General features: G+C 40.3%; 1 protein-coding gene across 8 annotated transcripts in view; it reads right to left on the bottom strand.

Moving 5' to 3' along the window:
* myo9aa (myosin IXAa) overlaps positions 1-22611 on the bottom strand; it is a 102940-nt gene that overhangs the window by 32808 nt on the left and 47521 nt on the right. For 7 of the 8 annotated variants that reach the window (XM_082526355.1, XM_082526358.1, XM_082526357.1 and 4 more), the window contains exons 3-12: positions 15795-15889; positions 15631-15693; positions 14076-14175; positions 11572-11625; positions 8864-8961; positions 8464-8590; positions 7870-7959; positions 4897-5013; positions 4641-4775; positions 244-365 (exon numbers count right to left, since the gene is read on the bottom strand). In XM_082526355.1, coding sequence (XP_082382481.1) covers positions 244-365; positions 4641-4775; positions 4897-5013; positions 7870-7959; positions 8464-8590; positions 8864-8961; positions 11572-11625; positions 14076-14175; positions 15631-15693; positions 15795-15889 — 1001 coding nt within the window. The remainder of the gene's footprint in view (positions 1-243; positions 366-4640; positions 4776-4896; positions 5014-7869; positions 7960-8463; positions 8591-8863; positions 8962-11571; positions 11626-14075; positions 14176-15630; positions 15694-15794; positions 15890-22611) is intronic. The other variant, XM_082526360.1, reaches the window with a different exon arrangement.

Genomic DNA, 22611 nt, shown 5'->3' with positions numbered 1-22611 from the left:
TATTTCAAGGACAAAACAAAGATCAACATGAGAAGGCAGGGGGAGGAGGGTATCAAACACCACGAAGATCCCAAGCTGTAATGAAACCAGCGATTTTTCAGTTGCAGAATAACACCTGCCAATTTGAACTCGTCACCTGTACTCAGCACCTGCTGAATTATCAGGTAGTTTACTACAGCAAAGCTAAACTGAATTTCTAAAGAAGTAAACCAGTCAAACTGGTAGGGAGACATAAATACTCACTTGCACTCTTCATCCAGTAGGTGGAACAGCGCTGTGGGCTTCTTGCTGATCAGGTTGATGCAGCCTGTGTTGTCGATGTAGTCTATGTTTCGCCAGCTGATGCCCTCTGCCCTGTATTCCTCCTGCAGGGTCACATCATGTACAAACAGAGAGCTCAGCTTTAGCGACACCTTCAAGAAAAATTTACTTCACAGGACTGGAATCTGATGAACGTCTTCTTTAAGGCAATAAATGTCACCAGCTTGCTGTATTGAAATACTAAAGCGTTTGGGTATAACATAAAAAATATATGGTGTTGTCCTTTAATGCACTGAAGCTGTTGAGAAGCACAGACGCTTTGTTATCGTGGGTTTGCACTGCATGTGACACTACAGACAGCATCACAAACGCTCATAAAAAATAAATGAATAAAAATCATTAACAACATACAATCAAAAGCAGAGAACCAGTCCAAGGCTGATTAGATAGTTTTAAATCTTACAGTCAGAGTGGCTATAGTTTGTATGCATGGTCGCCTGGCCTGCTGGTTTAATAATGAAAGAATCATTCGGAGTATTTATCAGTATTACTTCCTTATACATGTTATTTTCCTGTGTTCCTGGGAAAGATTTAACCAATAAAGACCTTAATCCAGCAGAGGTTTAATAACAAAATCTCTTTCTCTTGTGTAATCTCTTGTTAGCCTAAAGTCTGGAGGAAAAATATGCAACTAATTACTGCTGTTTACTGTTAGTTCACAGGAAGAATATTTCAAGAAGGAAGCCAAACTTACTCGGAACAAAGTAAACCTTAAAGGCGAAGTGTTGTTTTATGCTGCAATTCAACTGAGCAAACGGCTGTACGGTTATTGCTTCTGGTCATACGCACAGAAAAATGTCATATGATTAATAGACACAGACAACGTCTAATGAGGAGTTTCTGACAGCAGAAACCACAGCAGATTAAAATTTGACCGATCTCACATTCAAGGTCATCTTCTCAGGCATGTCCTAACAGCTACTTTTACTGCCTGGAAGCCCCTTTCTGACCACCTGCACTATGTGCCCTCCATACTGTCAGTCGAAGATTCCACAGCTTTCGACCCCAAAGGCGGCGTGTCAGGTGACTGGGAGCATGCTCGTCATTTTTTCCAGAATCCAACAAGATTGTTCACATCGAATCCGTCCCTCGTCATGAGACGCCAGTGTGAGCTCTAGTATAATGCATTGGGGCCTCTGAGAGTGAACATTTTATCTGATGTGCATTTGTGCCTGTGACAGTTTTCACTCATCACCTGGGCTGTGTGCCAGATTTGGCCCACTCAGTCAGTCAGAACTTTTCCCAACCAAATAATGTGACAAATTCCATTTATCTCTTATAACAGCTGCTTTTGTTGAGTACAATACTAAAGCCAGGACTTTACTCTAATCTCTTAAGACTGCACACACTCAGGTGACAAAGTGTGTGTCTGCGTAATCCCGTATATTGCCACATACTCTGCTCTTAAATAAACAGAGGTGAGTTGACTCAACTCTTTGGTAATTGCTGAGTTTTGGTTTATGGGGGTGCTATTTCTAACTTTGTCATATTGTCTGGAATAACGTAACTCCCACTACCCACGTGCCTTTAAGTCATCTTCCCATAAAAACTATGATTCACTTTTATTTTGTCTGTATCAGTAAAAACCCATAAAATGTATCCGGAAGATGCAGAATCAGCTTCTTTGTCGTGTTTCTACTGAGAACTGTCAGGCTGTTATACAGTTAGTCTTTCTTTATATTAACTCAACAACAAATGGTAAATATGGTAAATGGCCTGTATTTATATAGCGCTTTACTAGTCCCTAAGGACCCCAAAGCGCTTTACATATCCAGTCATCCACCAACAATTTTTTTTTAATTTTTTGTACAACTTTCATCTTTACGAATACACACACACACACACACACACACACACACACACACACACACACACACACACACACACACACACCCCCCAAACAAAAACCAACCAAGTATTTTCTTGACAGATGTGTTTTCTTTGAATGGAACAAAACGTGAAAACAAATAAAAGAAATATCCACTGACAGAGTTCTAAAAAGAGGGATATTTAGGACATACTATGACCAGTATATTGGGGATGACAGACTGGTATTTTCTCAATAACGGGGGAACACAAAAGAATGTGTGGTTAGGCCACAGGAATCCTCTAAAGTGTTCAACACCACTTTCATCATTTAGTCTAAAAGAACAAAGTCTGCTGCCCGTTTTATAATATCCAATGTAATAATGTTAAACAGTTCACATCATGTCAAATTCACATTTTCTCCTTTGTGGGTAAAGTCCTGCTGGTTATTCCATGTATTTGCCTTCACAGTTGCCATGAATAAATATTTCAACTACAAGTACAGTTAGCGACTGATTGTTAGTGAGTGACTAGATGACGAAGTGATTTCACAAAGGTGCAACAAGACAGGCATTACTGACTTATTTAACCCCTATCTGCTCCAACAGAGTGACTCAGTGGTTGACAGATGCATGGAAATCTACACTGGAACTGTAGCTGAGGGGGTGAAACACCAGTTACAGCAGACTTGCGGGCATACTTCCTCTGGTTGAAGTATGCCTGCTCTTGGTCACCCTGCCATCCCGGCTGAATCATGTTATGGGATTTTCAGACTGCCTATGTTTTGTTCACTTTTACACACAATAATTTCACAAACCTGTTAAAGAGCACATAGGTGGTATAAGGGTCAATATATTGTGAAGTGGTGCGTCAGGGCTGGCATTTTATATGCTATGTTTCTGCCAAAATATACACGGGCAACCGTGGCTCGGGGGGGTTGGGACATGCATCTGTAACCGGAAGGTCGCCGGTCGTTGTGTCCTTGGGCAAGACACTTTACCCTACTGCCTACTGGTGTTGGCCAGAGGGGCCGATGGCGCGATATGGCAGCCTCGCTTCTCTCAGTCTGCCCCAGGGCAGCTGTGGCTGCAACCGTAGGTTGCCTCCACCAGTGTATGAATGCGAGAGTGAATGACTAGTGGCATTGTAAAGCACTTTGGGTACCTTGAAAAGTGCTATATAAATCCAATCCATTATTATTATTATAATACAGTCATTGCCACAGATATAATCTGGTATACCAGGTGTTGGAAGGTAGAGTAAAGCTGAGCAATGGCTGTAATGTGCCAATCCATGCACAGGCTACATCCATCCATCCATCCATTTTTATTTTTATTTTTTTCATTCCCCCCTCCCCCAAACATGTTCAAACCCAAATAAGATATTAAATTGTTCCAGTTCTTACATTTCTTTAGGAAATGGAAGAAAGGGGGAACGGATGGCATCAAAACAAAGGAAATCCAGAAGGACAGCCAGAGAAATATCCAAGCAACACCAAAAAAAAAAAAAAAAAACCCTACATAAGCTATTTAACCACAAAATACTACTTTTCCAGAATGAAACACAAACACCGAGGTTGAGGCTCTCAGGCTGGAATTAAAGGCAACTGATTTTCCTTGAGATTTGAGGGTTCATGCAGTAACCAGTAGCACAGGAAGCACTGTGGGATTATGAGAAATAACAAACACTGAACGCTGTCTCAGAGTCTTATTAAAAAGAAGTCACATATTATAAGACAGTGATGTTAAGCATGCCTAAAAAAATATGAACTTCTCAAACACACCAAAGAGGCTGACCCCGGAATTATTACTGAAATATTCAGCCTCCTCTCATGGGGCTCTCAAAGCTGATGCTGGGAGTAATGTTGCAAGCAGGCTACGTGAAATCACGCACACTTGGCGACATGTTGATCCTTTAAAAATCTTTCGAACATTTGCTTTTGGGTCACCGAATAAGCCATCAGCAAAAAAACAACCATTTAATCTAACCTAACATCCAAAGTGTTTGAAGCCCCCCTTTACACATTTTTTTAGAGGATGACTGCTAAAACAATTATGACACAGAGGTGGTTTGTGAATAACTGCCTTTGCGCAAAACAGTAATGACTAGATACAAAGACCTTCATGTGGTGTATTTCATGGTTTTCGAGCAGCCCCAGCCTCTCAAAACATGTCAGGGCAGGCAGCTGATCCTGTCAATCTCAATCTAAACACACTATTTAACTTACAGGTAAACCTTACAGATCTCAACTTTAAAAAGGCCTTTGAAGTTAATCAGCTCGCTTAAGAAAACATACATCCTCACTTGTGGTGGTCACAGGTTGGGGTGACGTTCATCTTTCTTAGCCCTGTTGGACTAAGTGTTGAAGAACGTCTTGTGGTGTATGTGCACTTCCTTGTAAATGGCCACAATCAGAACTTAGTTGGACAGATAGAACAAAACGTACACAGCAGCTTAAAAGTTTAAGGATAGGGAAAGATGCGTGTCCTGCTTCGGTTTAACAAAAGACTCACCTGTTCAAGTTTGAAGATGTGCTGATTAAAGTAATGCTGGAGACGTTCGTTGGCAAAGTTGATGCAGAACTGTTCAAAGCTGTTGTTCTCGTAGTCTTCGAAACCGAATATGTCAAGGACTCCAATGGACAAGATCTGAAGAAGACACCAACAGAAACAAATGAATGAAAAATAAAAACCGAATCTGTAATAAGAGTCATTATTGTTTTGAAGAACGACTACACTCATGCGCTTTTAATATTCTCTGTCATCTTACCTTGGTGGTTTCCATCAGGTCTTTGATGTTGAGCAGAGCGTGGTTGATCCTGAAGACAATCCAGTCAAACAGAGCACTGTACAGAGACTTGGCCATGGAGTCTCTCACTGTACCAGCCTAAAGGCAAACATACACTATCACTGTAATCTCTCAGTCAACACCATTAAGAAGTGGAAAGCAGGAGCACCAGTTTCTATGTGCATGCACTCCTTAAAAAGAGATGACAGTCAAGTTTTATTAAAAGTGAAGAAGAGGCGGTTTTTACTGGTAATTTGCATTAACTGTACTCATTTGATCCAAGTTGTTGAAGACCACGTTTCATATTTGTTCTCATGCAGTTTTGCCTGTTCTGTCTTCACAGCAATTACAGTATTCCTCAGTATTTCCCCCCAAACTCAGTGTGCCACACATCTGTTTTACACATTAGAGTTTGGCCTTGAATGCCTCCCCTCTTAACACTGCACTTATTGTACAGGCCCAGGAGAATAAAATGAAAGAAGGTCTTTAAATACAGAAAATAAAGCTGATTTGTAATGGTCAAAATGTAAAATGGCCCTGTATGAACTGTGAATCAGCATGTGGAGATGTGGTTGTATGTGGTTCTACTTTAAAAATCAACCACTTATACTTTGACCTGAGCGTAAATCACATTCCTGCAGTCCTATCACACACACTTTTATTCTGAATTTTTGATGGAAAATATAAAACTGGATATCCTAAGATGGAAAAAGCAGATACCAAGGAGAGAAGAGACAGTGCTCCTATCCAAACAAGTCTGACATCTCAACCAAAACATGTTGGTAGACTGCGCTGTGCAACAGCAGGGCGTCGCTGAGTCATTATAAATGTCATTAGAGAGGATTACACTCATCAGTTGCACTCTGATCTGTCAACTTGTGATAGATGGACGTGCAGAAGTTCAGCTTTAAAATCAAGGCCCAACAGAAATATCAGCTGTTATAAGCCAAGCATGGACTCCATACATTTTTGACCTCACTGCTGGCAATATCAACATGATATTCAGGCAACAAGCATGAAATATTTGGATGAAAAACTAGTAATATTTTTATGTCACAGTTCCAATCACAATACTGGGGATTTAAAAGCTTGGATTGACTGACAGAGTGATCTATTTTGTGTCTTCTTTCATAAAAGACAGGATTTTTTGTGCAAAAGCTTCCTTGTCAAATTATGAAGAAAAACTTTTTAATTCCTGTATCTGCTGGAAAGACTTGACCTCACTGCAGCAAAGAAGAGCGGCAGAAAACAACCCACTGAGTGGCTACCCCAACGCAAGAATCACAGGTTTCTAAACAGTTAAGCAGGATATTTTTAACATCCTCAGACAAAATATGTCTTCGATGTGTCAGGAGAGCCTATTGGGATCCTTGTACGTACCATAGTCTAATAACCCAGAAGCTTTTCATCATTTAGAGGAAGCAGGGTTTAAAACATTCACTTGTCTCATAAGTCTGACCAAATGGAGAAAACTCAGTACAGAAACACTCAGACTTCTTTGAGGTTTTCAACTGTCTGACTTCAGTTAACAGGCAATGGGACTGTTGAGACTGTTAGAGCAATATTTACTCAAAGACCACCCAGTGTGCTACCACAACAATCACTGTTTGTTCATATAAAATGACTCCTAAATATCCAGCGGGCCATTATGAGGTTGTTGCTGTTTTGGTGGGAATGTACAGCACAACACAGCACAGCACCGTCTTTTTGGAGAGTCTGTGGTAAAATACTGCTGAGACTGCTGCAGAAAATCTGTGCCGTAAAAAACAAAACAAAAAATTTAACTCAAGTCACAGCCTGTGTGTGCAAGATCTGACATCAGCAAAGTATGAAATACTGAAGGCATCGTGATCATTTTTAAAGTCTGTGCATTACAGCATATGTAACAAAAAATAAATAAAATGTATCGGGGGCTCTTTACACCCTGTATTCGTGTTGCTCCCTCGTCTCTTTCAGATGGCTCGCATCTGCAGACCATGATGTGTTTGTTTTCAGAGAGAGGAGGTCCCATGAAAACTCTAGAGGGACTTGAAATGCTTTCCCTTCCCTCTAAACAGACTGAAGGACTTTGTGCATGTGGGTTTGTGTAAGTGCGCACTGCTGTGACTCAGAGCCCTCACTTGACGCCACTAAACGAAGAAGCTGCGGAGAATCAAGAGTGAGCAGGAGGAGATCCGGTACTTGTGCGCGCTTTTCTGTAAACACAGCCAGGTCACACTGAAGAGCCACAACTGCAGTGCCATTGTGTTCGGGCCGGATGTGAAAACACTCCAAAAACTACTTATACCTATGCGCCTTCAAATCTGGCATCATACTAACTACATTGGTACGAATGCCAGAAAAAGCCAATCAAAACACACTGTAAATATTAATTGCCTACTAATTCACAACACATCAATCATGAGCCTGTGTTTACTTTCGTTCTGTGCTTCACACAAAGAGAATTTCAGACATGCAGCAACTGATCTCTACGATCGCTTGAAAAATGACCAAAAGTTCCACTCTGTTCCTGTCTCAGACTTCCTGCTCTCTACTATTTGACGTGGCTTCCGTTAAAAATAGACTGTGCATATTTTTAGTAAGGCGCAGACCCGCTGAAATGCGGTGGTGGAATCACAAGAATTGTGGCCGCAATCAACTCTGGAATGCCACGCGGCTGCCCACTGCACGATTCGGGCCTTCATTTGCCATCAGCATTAGCCCACCTACCTAAAGCAAGACAGCTCACGCATCTGGACATGTTCAAAAGAGCCCATGTCACGAAGACAAAGGAACAAGCAGAAATCTGATGTGCAACAACCGAACGGGCTTCAAGTTGGCAGAAACATCTGCATTCCTTCTGCTCAGAGTAGGTAGATGTTATTGTGGATGACTTATTAAGATTTTGTCGTACATTTTGATTTGCAGCTTTATTTATTTACTGTTTGAGAAGCCGCAAAGCAGCTCCAGTCTCACCTCAGCCAGCTTGTAGGGAACGATCAGCTTCTCTCCCACAGTAACCGTCTTCCGCGTTGTCAGGGCTTCAAACAGCATCTCTTCTTTTACCTAGAGATGATGGTGAGACACAAGTGTTCACTCATTCAAAAGAAAGCTGAAACCCTTTTCAAGCTGCCCTTCACACCTGATTACGTTTAAAGTAACCGAAAATGTGCTTTTGTGTGTGTCTGTATGTGTATTAATATCTTTGTGGGGACCAGAAATTGGAAGTTTACTATACTTGTGGGGACCAACAACCCTTATGGGACCCAAAATCCCAGTCCTCACAAGTTTGAAGGCATTTTTCAGACTCAAAATGTGGTTTTAGTGTCATGGTTACAATTAGGTTATGGTTAGGTTTAGGCATTCAATTTTGATGGTTAGGATTAGGGTAAGCAGATAGGGAAAGCATTATGTCAATGAGATGTCCCCACAAAGATATGAATACACGCTTGTGTGTGTGTCTTTATCCTGGCTTGAACAAATAGGAAGTGTATTTAGCAGTTTAAAATCATCCGCCTTTCACAATCTAGACATATAATATGTAGAAATATATTTAGCATTGCCATCTACCTGCAGCAGTTCTGACACAACAGGTAGCACCTCTGGGTTAACAATGTCTATCTGGTCGTCCCTGTAAGGTTTCTTCTTGTAGCGGATGTTACCCAGGTGAAGGATGGCCGACAGCAGAGAGAAGATCCTAAACAACAGTTAGAGACCATTCATGGGACACTGCAGTGGAAGTATATCATCTCAATCAGCGGAATCCATTGATTTTATTAGTAAAAGTTGGACTGAAAAATTACTTTACAGTACTGGTAGTGATGGTGGGAGCTGTGGTGGCCTGCAAAGCTATCATTTATAGTATAAAACAAAAGTAGGGGCGAGTGCAGTTAGATGAAACACTGCTGAACTGGACTGTATAAATAGGCGATACCATAGGTAAATAATGGTTTCTGTGTCTGTCACTCACTGCTTGCGTGTGGCAGGAAGAAAGCCCACCATCTCCATGGCCAGCTGAAGCCTCTCAAAGTCATGCTTCAGGTCCTCTCCTTCTACATTGAAGCAGTCCTGCAGAAAAAAAAATAAAAACGTTTTTAGATGTTATCAGGCCTGCGGAGGCTGTTACAACACAGTGACCGGGGAAGCCAAAAGGGCTAATGACAAGCTACTCTGAGGTTTAGAAGGACTGCTGACATATGCGGTGCCTTAATGTTTTCAAGGTTTACAGACTGTCTAGCAAATACACTTTAAAAAAGTTTTTTTTTTTTTTTTTAAATTTACATTGTACTTAAAATAAATTTAAAACAAAAAACAGAAATATTGCCTAAAGCAGACAAATTACTGAAATAAGCTATCATTAAGAAGCTTGGGGTCAAAGAAATCTGCAAAACTTGAGCCTAATGTGCAGAGTGTCTAGTGAACAGTGGCGTGTGCAGGTTCTGCTCATGTAGTGGAAAATCTGCTTTGGCACTCCACTTTAAACCAATCCACAAAAAATTTGGCAAGCAGTGAAGCCGACAGGAAGAGCAGTTTATGGATGAGCCTGTTCTTGAGAATGGACAATCACCTAAACTAGCAGAGTAAATATAGTGACTATAGTGCAATGTTTTGACTGTCATAACAAGACTAAAGTCATGACGTGATTGAAAAATATATTAAATACAAGAAATATTCTATTTAGCAGCTATATGAATACTAGCAGGAGTATACTTTTAGATCATTCTGGATCTAGATTGGTTGTTTACAAGAGCGTTCCTAGAAACATATGCTTTGATGTTTCTACATAAGTACACAGTACTTCACTGAACTACATACACCCACCATAAAGTGAGCTCTGCTCTTTCCTTTATAGGCCCATTCCACTATGGCTGCAATAATTATCACAAACTGTGCCTCAGAAACACAAACACTCCAAACACTGAGACTCATGCTTGCACCAGTGTGCCGCCTCCTCGCTTCCTTCTCTCTTCCTTTACAGCAGAAATTTACACTGACCCATTAAAAGCTCTGGTGTTACATTTCCACGTCAGCAAAACCTACATTATGTGAACGTTACTTGTTCAAACTTGAAGTTCTTTTCAATGAAAGCAGTCAGTGTAGTAAAAAGGTGTCTAAAGATTCCAGATGTCATAAAAGATGTCAGTCAAAATACGGATCACCGCTTGTCTACTCACAGTGCAGTCTGGGTATATTTATAGCATTTCTCCTCAGTAGTGTCAAGAACCACAAACCTATATTATCAGCATTATACAACAACTTGCATTGAATTTTGTAATATTTTGCAATATTACCGGATTAATGAACTGCAGCTAAAAACTTAAGCTTTCCATTGACTTCTATTCATGTCAATGGAAAGTATAAAAGCATTTCTAATCACTATAAATGCTTTAATACACTCACAAAAACACGCAGTACCCCCAAAAAAGACACAAGGAATCCCAACAGTAATGAGAGAAGACCTTTTGATCGTTGACATTCTTCAATCCAGTGTTTCCCATGTTTCAGAGGTGAGGTCACACATCAAAGTTATGAGTAGGGATGGGTACCGGTATCGGTGCCGACATAAACGGTAGTAACCAGACCGAAAAGCAGCACACATTTCGGTGCTTTTTTTTCCTGAGCTGTGATACACTTTAGATTCTAGCCAATCATTTTACGTTTCTGAGGATAGTAGGCGGGTCCAGGTACGTACGTTCTTTTAGAGCAGAGCTACAGATGCTCAAGGCAAAGCGGTCAAAAGTCTGGCTGTACTTCACAGCAAAATATGCAAACTCAGCAGCCTGCAACAAGTGCTTTAAGCTGATACTGTGATACTGTCAAAGGAGGTAACACCTCAAATCCGATGAAACACCTGGCGACGCATAGCGTTTTTGTTAAAAGCCGAGAAATGCGCCGTATTTGATAGCTTGCTGCAAGACGTCATACCGAGCACATCTACTGCGGGTGTGGTGCCTGTTATCGGACCTGGAGTTGGCAACATCCCCCAAAAACCCGAGTGATACCATATATGCCCTATAGCTGCAGAAAAGGCTAACATTGTTATCTTTTTACAAAAAAAAAACAAAAAACAGCTAAACATGAGAGGTTTTTGGACAAAGTGTGTGTTCTCCATTCTTTAAGCACCGGTTCGAGCACCGGTTTGAGCACCGTTTAAGCACCAGCACCGTTTCAAAAGTACCGGTGTGGCACCGGTATCGGATAAAACATAAACGATACCCATCCTTAGTTATGAGTGTGTTAAAAGTTTTTGATGCTACAAATTGTCTGAACACAAGATTACTCTGGGATTTCTGTAGTGTATGGAGGACAGCAAATTCAAATGAGTGCTGCAGGAAATACTGTACCGGTCAACGATCAAAAAGAAAAAAAATTAGAGCAACACAGGCAGCTACAGTGGCCAGGATATGAGTAGACATACCACCAGAACTCAGAAGGAGTACAACAGGGGAATACAAAAACAAATAAATGCTCCCCAAACCAAACCAGGATATATCCAAAAAGCAACAAAATAAGCAAGGGAATCATAGGAACGGGTGGGTGGAGGGGTGGAGGAGGTGTGCAACTGTGCAGATGAAGTGCAGCTTCAGCTGCGAGTGCTCAGGTGACACAAAATCTACCGGCTAAGGTTTCTGCAACACGTGCAGACACACGGACAGTTAACACACAGCTGATACTGACCGGCTCACTCTCACAGTAACTCTCCCAATGACGTTGGTGGCTTGTCTTTGACATCTGGAAATGACCAGTTTACAGGAGGCAAGATCAAGGTTAGAGAGCAGCATTCCAATGACAACACACACTATACTGGTCAAACATGAGCGCAGATTTAAGAGGGACTAATGACAACGAAGACGTGCTGTTAAGATACAGGCTGTTCATTACAGTCTCAAACATCGACGATTCAAAGTCAAACACTTTTAAGCATATAAGCAGTGATGACAGAGACAAAGAAAACACACTCAGACACTACCACATAAAAACTTTATGGTTGAACACATTAAGACATGAAAGCAGGAGGAAATAAGAGGTCCAGACATGCAGCACACAAAAATATTAAGACACCAGAATGAATTGTTGGCTTTCCTTCAACTTTAAATACCTTTTTATGACTCATTTTTTACCTCCTGAGATAAGAACTGATTTCTACTAATGTAGAACTGAATTCTTTCAAGCCATCCAAACCCTAGATTTTATTGTTGTCAAATGTTAAAACATAATTCTTCATTATCCGTGTCCTAAATGAGACATTTGGTATTAATGGGACCAGGTGCTACAGTTTTGATATTGAAATATTTTCTTTTCTTCCTTCTTGAGTTTAGGAACTGGACTACTGAGCCATGCTGCAGACTGTGGTTTTGTATTGTTGTGCTGAAATAAGCAAGGGCTTCACTGAAAAAGAACAGTCTGAATGGCAGCATATGTTGCTCAACAACCTTTATAAATCATTCAGCATTTATAGCACTTTGCTGATGTTCAAGCTACCCCCACGCCATTATGGATGCTGGCTTTTAAACTGTGTGCTGATAACAGCCTGGATGGTTCCCTTCATTTCAGCTTAAATTTTGATTTGTAAGAAAAATCTTTTCTTTCAGACCATCTTAAATAAGCTTAGAAATACTGCTGCCTTCTCTCTATGTAGTTTCTTTGCATGCTGGAGTTTTCTCAGTGTTACCCTTGGTACAGAGACTATGAAATTCTCTGAATGTTTTAATGATATTATGCACGGCAGATTATAAAATCTTCAAATTCTTTGCAATTTTTCAGTGAGCAAAGTTAAACTTCAACTTGTTCACGTCAATTACTTGTGGGGTTTTTTTTTGTTTTTTTGTTTTTTTGTTTGTTTTTTTAAAACAGGGTTGTTGATGAGGTATGAAACTCAACTTGCAGACACACTGTTGCAGAAAACAAACCCCAGGCAGCAATTTACAACCACAGATTTATGTAGATTAAAGTAATTACTGCATTTCCAGATTGTGAGCAGGCACTGCTGCAAAAACGCAGGATTCGTAGTAGAGTACCAGATTCCCATTATTTCATGCAACATCTGCTATCTGCTCATCTGTGCATTCTGGAATTTTTCAGCATATAATCAATGAGCCTCAGTGAGGGTGTCCTTAAGTGCACCTCCTTGGGGAACTTTGTTTCTTTTAGCTGCGGTACAACATGATGCTGCACGATGTTACTCTGGAAGAAAATAATATTAAGGGCATCAATCTTTTTTCTGGTTTTTTTTTCTTTTTTTAGAATATATATTGTGTACACTGCTTTGTGACTGTGTGTGAAAGTTACTTCATAAATAAATTTCAGTTTCTTCTTATACGCACACAAACACATGCACATAGTAAAAACTTGATTCCTTGTGCGAACACTGAAATCCATGCAAGAGCTCTAGCTAGGGAGTTATAATTTACATTTATATTATAATATATTCACATGTGGTTCCCAAAATAGAAGAGAAGGGCAAAATACAAGGGCATGAACAGAATGTGTGTGTGTGTGTGTGTGTGTGTGTGTGTGTGTGTGTGTGTGTGTGTGTGTGTGTGTGTCATCAGTGGCTGGGAGGAATGGGAGGAATTCCCTGCTCTCTTCTGCGTAGGCATGAGGACTTTGGAGGAGGGGAGGTCGCTGGTCGTCTGAATGTCAAGCTCAGAAACGGAGACACTTTAAATTTTACAAAACATAAGCATTTCATATGCAGACTGACTATTTCTGTGTTTGTTGTGGCTTTATTTCATAGTTATGTGAAACCCGTTTTCCTTTAGGACAACAGAGCAACAGAGATGGGGGACGAATACCATTTGGTGTGTGTTTTTGTCAGCAGAAGTGAAGCAGTGAGGTTGCCTCACTGCATGAACAAAAAAAAAAAATGTAAATAAAGACGGAAGTGAAGACAAACCTACTATACAGTACGTGCAGCTATGCCTACAAGAAGTCAAAATGAAAAGCAAACAAATTAACACGCTGTGTCTGTCCCTGAAACAGCTGAACATTTTAGATAGTGTGTATGTGAAGGACAGCAGTGCAGCACGTGTCAAAAAACTATTTTCCCCCTGTGTCATTATTCCACACATGCTGACGACATTTACAATGTTACAGATAAATGAAAACTGTAACAAATATCACATTACATGGCACGGCTAGTGTAAGATCAAGTCTGCAGTGCCTGATGCTAAAGGTCCCACCTGACTGAGGTAATGGTATTCTTCAGGCTTCTTGAGGTGAAAGGCTTTCCTCTCTTCTTCACTTGCTCCTGCCAGCAGGTAGTAAAACACATGGTAGTTTCTAAAAAACAAAGAAACAAAAAATTATTACATTGTAACTCAATTAGTTCAAACTTTACAGTGTTTTTTTTAATTATAAAAACATCTGTTTCTGGAAATGGTTAAGAAGTTTATCTCCATCTACAACGTTCCTAATCTTATGTTCTTTCCACTGAGATGGATATTATCCCCCATGTACCAAAACAGCTTAATCATCTATGCCCCCCCAAAAAAGCCCTATGCTTTTAGCAGCCGATCAGTTACTGTATTAATCATCACCATGAACATGCTCATTTTAGTAAACTGACTGAGTGGGATGCAGGACTTTATTTTGAGTGCAGTGAGCACAGCAAACTCCTGACATCCAGCAATACAGTATACAGTGCTTTCCATGTTATTTTGGAAACAGGCTTGTTATGTTCAGCAGGCTAGAATGTCAGCATGGTAATTTTAGCATTGTTAGTATTCAAAACTGGAGCAACTATAGAGAGGGGTTTCAAATTTCATCTTACAGGTTTCGTTTCAATTCATGTGGTGTGAAAACTGACAAGTTGACTAATAATAATAATGTATAGCTTATTGATCCCCGTGGGGAAATTACTTGTTTTTCTCTGCATTTGATCCATTCACTCAGTGAAGCAGTGGGCAGCCACTAAGCAGGCGCCCGGGGAGCAGTGTGTAGGGACGGTACCTTGCTCAGGGGTACCTCAGGGTAGCAGTTTAGTGGATTCGAACCCCCGACCTTCTGATCATGGGGTGACCACTCTACCTACTGAGCTATACTGACTTCTTGGTGATCCACATTCTACAGAAAACCATCTTGCTAAACTACTTGTGAAACCGATGTCTTGGAGTGGGATCAAATTATTGACTGAAAAACAACCACGACATCTCACTTCCATCAGATTATTTATCTGCGTGTGCATTCTGTTTCTGACAGAGTCGGGCTGAAGTGGAAAGGTTAGAGAGAAAATGTTTGCTGTTCGACCAAGATTCTCTTTAAATGCACACTTCAAAAGTTTTTATGGACCTTAAATCCATCTCAGAGGTAGCTAGCAAAAGGGGCCGACTGTGCACTCCACCAATATTACTGCTGAGCCCACTAATTAATTTTTATCGTCTATTTAAACGTTGGCATCTTCAACAGACATTCTGATACCAGCTTTTTTGTGAAATATATGCAGCTTTAAGAAAAACTCACTTTTTTGTGTTATAACACTCAATTTGCAAGATTGGATTAAAATGAGTATTAATAGGTTTTGTTGAAATGTTACAAATATAGTACAATAAAAAGCTCGCTGGCCTTACTGCTAATTACAGATATTTTTACACAAGCTTATCATCTTTGATTTGGTGCATGCATGTTTTGTGTTAAATGTACGTCACAGCAACCCAGCCCAGTCCTGCTCGCCAAATGTATTTCTGCTGTTCATATGAGGGCTTTTGATAAGAATCTGCATTTCTGAGATGCGCTCACCGTTCATTGTGCTCTTGATAGACCAGTCTTGACTTCTCCAAGAGGTATTTCTCCACGTAAGCTCTGTTTAAAAAAAAAAAAAAAAGTACAAGAAAAGTGGTTGACTTTAACATTATTTCTTATTTTATTTGGACATTAATAAGAATTAGGTTCTGGGTTCTTACCCTCTCACAGTGCCGCTCTCCTGGTAGTTCACCTGAATGAACTTTCCAAAGCGACTGGAGTTGTTGTTATGTGCTGTCTTTGCATTCCCAAATGCCTATAGAGGAAAAGAGGAACATGTGGTAAGATGTAAACGAATTAATGAGAAAGGCTACATATTGCATACAGCATCTTGCACAAGGGTCACTGAGACCAAGTACAGAGTCCACTTTAAGGTGTGGATAATTTGTTTATGGATCAAGAACGCAGAGCGTCTGGCAGGAGGCCAAACATCGTCTTGAGACACTGTCCGTCTGATGCCACAAAGGAAGCTTTTGCTCTCACATAGTTTCTAACAGCATTGGTCCGAGACTGATTAATAACATGTTTTTAGGATCTATTAAAGCCAGCGGTAGACAAATTGCCAGAGTGAGGATGAAGGAGCTATGGCCAGCAGTCCTGATGGGGCGGGGGAAAAAAGCTCCTCAGTGAGTAATGGGATCCATGTGGCTGTGTGAAACATGTGTAGCGTTTGTGCTTTAATAAGACAGTCCAGTATTTCCCCTCACAGCTCTGTTTATGTTGTATGGCTGCCTGAAGGGGAAGTCGTTTTTCGCCCTATATAAGCCCTATAGTTATTTGTAGCTCTACCACAAGTAAACAAATTCCTCAGTGAATCACTTAGAGCTGTCCCGAGCTCTCCGTCTGTGAAACGGGAAAACACCCCTCCCTTACCCCACCCTTCGCCCACGCCACTTTCTAACTTCCCAAACATGCAAGGAGACAGCTAACGCCAAGCTAATGTGCAAAATTACTTGGCTTCAGGCTAATCGTAATCCACAAATTTAAGAGCTTCATCCATCACAAAATTTCTCCTGCATTTGAAAAATATATTGTTTTGGTCCAGGGTAGGCTATCGTGTTACCAATAAGGCTGTTGCTATGCAATACAGATGAAAACTTCAGGGCACAACTACCTTTTCCAGCCGTAAACAACCAACACGGCGAAGCATCACAAGGTGAGGTTTTTCTAGTCACGGCTCCTTGAGAAATGAGTCAGTGACAATTAATTTACGGCATGCAGTTTCCTCCAGGAACAATGCACACAAGGTGTACTAGCTGAAGTTAAATCATTTTGGTACATATACTGCAGAGACAGATAAGTCAGTCCAGATAAACTGAACATCTCTTAATCAGACCAACACTTTCTGTCTAAAAGTATCTAAAGGTTAGGCTCTGTCCCACTGAAGTTTACGAACAACAACCCATTTAGATGCTTTTGAGAATCGTGGTGATAGAGAACTTAGTTGGCCTCTATTACCGGCTGATACTGGCTCAAACCTCTGGATCAAAGCTACAAACTTGCCTCTTGTCTGTGACTCATAAGGCAGAGGAAATCATTAAAAAGGCAGACGCAGTGGAAAAACATTTAACTCCACTGTCTGGACAAAGAAACGAGCAAACGGGGTCAAACTAAACAGTGACTGTATCACTCCGCATCCCAGAATGTGGATTTCGAAATGTGACGCCTTCCAGAGGAGCTGGCATGTTGTTCACCACTTTGTCTGTCTCTGAACTGGCTAACCTGCCTGCTTCAGGAACTCCAGGTCAGACGAGGACAGACTAACATCACTCAGCGCTCCGGAGTAGTACAAGCTTCCTACTGGAAAGTAGATAGCCAATAAAAACCGAACCCAAAAGCACTCATGCTGCTTTCAGAGTGAGCAGACAGGTCAGGTATTGGACCTTTCAGTGCTTTTTTTGTGTTGGGCTGGCAGGAAGTAGGATGTGGAAAAACTAAAAACACTGAAAAATATTTCAGGCACTGTGTGTTCATCCACCTGGTCTATGTAAAAGAAAAGACGAATATCGTTGAAGACGACATTTTTACAACCTAAAGATTGTAGTCTTTCTAAACTTGGCTAGCTCCATATCAACGGTAATAAAACACAAATCTCCCAGCAGAAGAGAGGAGTTATAATTGACCTCCAGGGAAGGAGTTTCTCACCGTGGACATTAAGTTCCAATGTATAAACGCAAAATAGAGTGAATAAGTCATCAGTAAGAGCCAGCTATCATTAAATCACTGTGCTACTTCCAAACATTTCAATTTCTAAGAATACATTACCATAAATATTTGTCACAATAGGCTTACATAATCACAAGAATTTCCTGAGTTACAGCAGCAGCAAACAGCAATCTACAGTAACATGCCAACAGAGAAAATCCATCTGTATAATAATCAGGGTGTAAACAGTTTTTCTCCCTAACAGACACCAATGTAAAATTAGCAACAAGACAAATTCTGGTTTCAGAAACTTGGTCTCAAATGCAAATATTTTACTGCACTCTTGCGCTTTCCACCTACACAAACAGCCCACAATAATGCAAATATGTTCTCCAACCTTCTCGTATGGGAGGTGTCAACAGTTATTCTTGGAAATCTAAGTCAGTAACTTAAGCTCAAGAGGGCAGGAAGGCAAGCTGAGGTAACAAGGGCTGAAACCAAATAAACAATAACAAGCATATAATACGTAAAAGATTTATAGCGCAGAGTGGTTTTTTCTGGGTAGCTCTTTTTTTCCTTCCACTTCCACGGCTCAAAGATGCATCATGACTAAAGCTGTTTGTACAGACATGATTCGCACTGTTTCAGTGACTCCACTAGGTCAACAACATTATTCTTGGCTTCAGACCATAAACTGAGCCAAAGGCAGCCCAATGACAGACTTGAGATGGTGCCAGTGTGTTCTGGGTGTAATGTGTCCAAATACAGGCTCGGTCAAAGTCATTACGGGGAGCACAGACAGGGAGGATGCCACAGGGATGATGTTATGCTTTAGTAAGTAAAGCACAAACACTCTACAGAATTTAACTATGAGGAAACCATTTAAATGAAGTCTCTTAAACTGTGTCTTTAAAATTCATTTACTTTCTATTGCTGGAACTCAGTATTTGGTTGGTGACTATTTGTGTAGTGTAGAAACCAATGGTAATTTCGATTTACCACAATTCTCTAATGAACCCAGCTGATATAGGATTTTTAAGACCGATGACGATACCGATATTTGGCGATTTGAAAATCCGATATTCTGATAGAAGATTGATATAAACGTTGATACCAGTAGACTAGCAAATAGCTACCGATAACTTAGTTGGGATCTAACTCATTGCCATTTGAAATATATTAATATCTGAAGCCTTTTCACTCACTATCCGTAGACTTGATGCAAACATTCCAGACTTGATTGTGTAGGTAAGCCTAATTTCCATTTCGCACCTATTCCTTTCTCAAGCAATGCCATACACTCATCATGTCAATCACTTTCCTCAAACGTAGTTTAACTCAGTACCTCCCTGATGTTTTTGCAGTAGTTCCCATAATCTCTGGTCACCACACCACACCTAAGCTTTAAGTTTCCAGTGGTTCCTGTTTCCTACTTCTAATATATCAAATGTCCTGTCATGTTGATTGATATTTTGACACCAAAAATTCATGCACTCTCACTTGCAGTATTGTACTACTATAACATTTTTCCACCCCAACACCAGTGTGGATTTTTAATAACTTGTAAAAAAAACCAAAAAACCCTCCTGTCAGACCTAAAATTATAGTGTAGTGTATCCCTAAATAATGTAGATGAGCTATAAGGCTATTCTTTCCAATATTTTTAAAAAGGCTCATGAATCTGATTAATTTCATTTCTATTTCAATATCCACTATAGCAAAGTACCCGATACTATTTTTGTCAAAAAAAACCATTCAACTTAACATAATGAGGATGATTTCATTGGCTGCTTCTTGAGGAGAGGAGAGGATGTAGAGTCTGTAGAGAAAGTTGGAAGTAATTTGAATGAATGGAGGGGGTCACGCTAGCTTCTCAGATAGAGTAGAGACAAAAGAGTGCTTCATTTGACTCACAAAGGGATTATCTTTTAGCAAGTCAACAACTGCTTAGGGGCTACAAGTACATTTCCACACTGGATTGTGTTTAGAGGTCATGTGACAGCATGGCCCCAAAATACACAGAGCCGCTCTTTGTCTGAATTTCAAAGTGCCTCAATCAAATGGGCAATGGCATGAAAAGAGCATTCTTCTGTCGTACTACAAATTCATTTAGGGACATGTCACCAAATGTTCTGCATTCCTTCTTTTCCAGCAGCTACAGAGAAAATAACTCAGTGTTCTCTGTGAGTCAGTGTAGTATTGCTCATTCATCCTGTGCAGATTCATATCCTTTTCGGACCTTACTACCAGGCCAACTCATCAACCACACTATGTGGACAGGATGTAAACATGAAGTGAAAGAGCAGCTGACTTGACCCAGTGTGTGTCGCAGTGTGTGTGGGCAGATAAAGCTCTCCAGAGACCAATTCATAATCATGAACCTTGCAGTCTCACACCTAAAGCTTTGCTGGGCACGGCGGACTGTGGCCACAGCGGCTGTTTAACCACAGGGGAGATCTGCAGCCACCAGCTAAGTGAAAGCACGGTGGGATGTGGGTACTGGCAGCGGCTGCAACTGTCAAAACAATGTGCAAAAAAGTGTTTGAGGTAGGATGTGTACAGGTTTAACTGTCACCGTAAAACCTTTAAAGGGCTTTTCACCTCTGTGTAATAAAGAAAATAAATGTGCATGACCGTACATAAAGGAGCGATGGATAGTATGAGTGAACAAGAATAAAAACTTGTTTGGATACTTGTCACCTCAGGCAGTATAAAGGGAGTTGAGCTAAACGCTAACATCCGCATACTAAAAAGTTCAGAGTGTTGATGCTAGCAAGCTGTGGTTTAATAGCTGCAGTTACCCCCTATTCAGCACCTGACCGAGGCTGCTGTAATCCTCCTTCATTTAAATCTAATGCTGTCTTTTTGCTTGGGTGGTGCAGGATACTTCACATCTATATGGTCAGATTTGTTTCCAGACTGTGGGCTCAATGCGGCCTCAGTAGCATTTACAGACAATGTGTTTATTTACTACTGCAATATGAATATGTTTTGACTGGCAAGAGGTTTATGTTTACAAAGCTTTATCTTCTAGTCAAATGATCACCTTAATCAATTGAAAACATTTTTGATACATTTTTTAATCATTTGATGGCTTTATTATTTTTTTACTGTCTGTACTGTCTGCATTGCAAAGACTTGGTTACTTGTCTTTGGATTTTTTGGACTGAACATTTCTGGAGTTGAAAATGATGTAATGTGATGTCGTCAACTTGGAAAAAATTATAGTGGACAAAGTGATTTATCACCACTTTGAGATATTTTATACACCTAATCATTCATTGCCCAGTTAAGAAAATGAGTGTCCAATTAATCAGTAATGAACAAACTTCTTTTTAGTTGCAAAAATAATGTATTAATTTTGTACAGAACAATCAGAAACCTTTTGTTTGGTCTTCTCCTATAAGGGAGCTTTTTATAACATTCCTCTGGATCCTACTATCACATACTACGTGTTCCATAAATCCCCACCATTACAAACACCCACAGGAGCAAATCTGATGGTCTACTGAAATGAGCAATATAGATGTGAAGATTGGCAGGTTGTGCAACTCAAGCTTGAATTGACTGCCAGAATTCCAGCAGTTGTTTGCTTGCGTTTTTTGAAAACTTTGCTATCTCAGACAATTTCAGCTTCACATTTAGTTGAAACTGGAGTCTTATCAGTTTATCCTGACTAACTCTGTGTCCCACCCTTTGGTAACAACTTGTAGTTTTTATGCAAAAGGTCGATGATTATCACAAGTCGACCTATAGGTTAAAAACAAGGAACGTCAGACTGTGATCAAGTATTTGCGTAACATTTGCAAAGGGCCACTGGTTCTGGGATGTTTTTCCAGCTTGGAAAAATAAGATGATCAGTATTACATTTAAAATTCAGTGCAAAATTGACACATTTTTACCACATAAACATATCTTCTTACAGTATAACTACAATGATTAGTGTGTTTCGGTCACATGTTCCACAGTAACTGAACCGAAGAGGCAAAGCAAACGCGAAGAAATTAGGTTTACTTTGTCTGGTGGCCAAATTCTTTCATTCAATCAACAGTGAGGTAACCTTATAAATCATGTTTCACAGTATGAAGGACTGGGTCACTGGGTGGATAACACATTTCCACTGTATTAAATGAACCAAAGCAGCAGTTCACAAAGTGGGAGTGACATCCTAAGAAATCAAGGGTGTTACGAGATTTGTCATTTCACCTTTTTCAAATTGTGAAATACTGTTTAAGCATAATATTGAGAAATGTGACATTTCAATCACCAATATGCCATAAAAAGTATCACTATCGATGGGTGAGCTGGTTTTAAAGCAATAGTTTGACAACATTTGGGGACATACGTGGGCAGAGAGCCTAACTGGAAAACCCACATTTTTACAGATAATATCAAACAAACATGTAACATTTTAATCTGTGCCGTTCAGATCTGCATGATGGCAGATTTGGCAAAAATTCCCAAGCGCTCCCCCCTATGTTTTCCCCTTTCTTTCAAGCCAAGTGGAGGAGGGGGAAGTTAAGCAGCAAAGGGATAGAATGATCGCAGGGGCCTTTGCAGTGATGCAGACACTTTACAGGTCTGTTGTAATGAAAATAAAGATGTTGTTCTACTGGTCAATCTACATTCCCACCCTATCTATGACCAGAAGCTGTGGGTGAGCGAAAGAATGAGATCACAGATAAAACTAGTGGTCCAATCTGCACGGCAAATATCCTTGGGCAAGATACTAACCCCAAGTTGCTCTCCGATGCATCCATTGGAGTATGAATGTGTGTGAATGCTGAAAAGAAAGTATTTGCAAAAAAACTGGGGGGGAAAGTGCTCAGGTGG

The sequence above is a fragment of the Aulonocara stuartgranti genome (assembly GCF_965226115.1).
Source record: "Aulonocara stuartgranti genome assembly, chromosome: 1".
NCBI lineage: Eukaryota > Metazoa > Chordata > Actinopteri > Cichliformes > Cichlidae > Aulonocara > Aulonocara stuartgranti.
The sequence above is the reverse complement of the archived record's forward strand: the minus strand, read 5'-3'. Positions and strand labels throughout refer to the sequence as shown.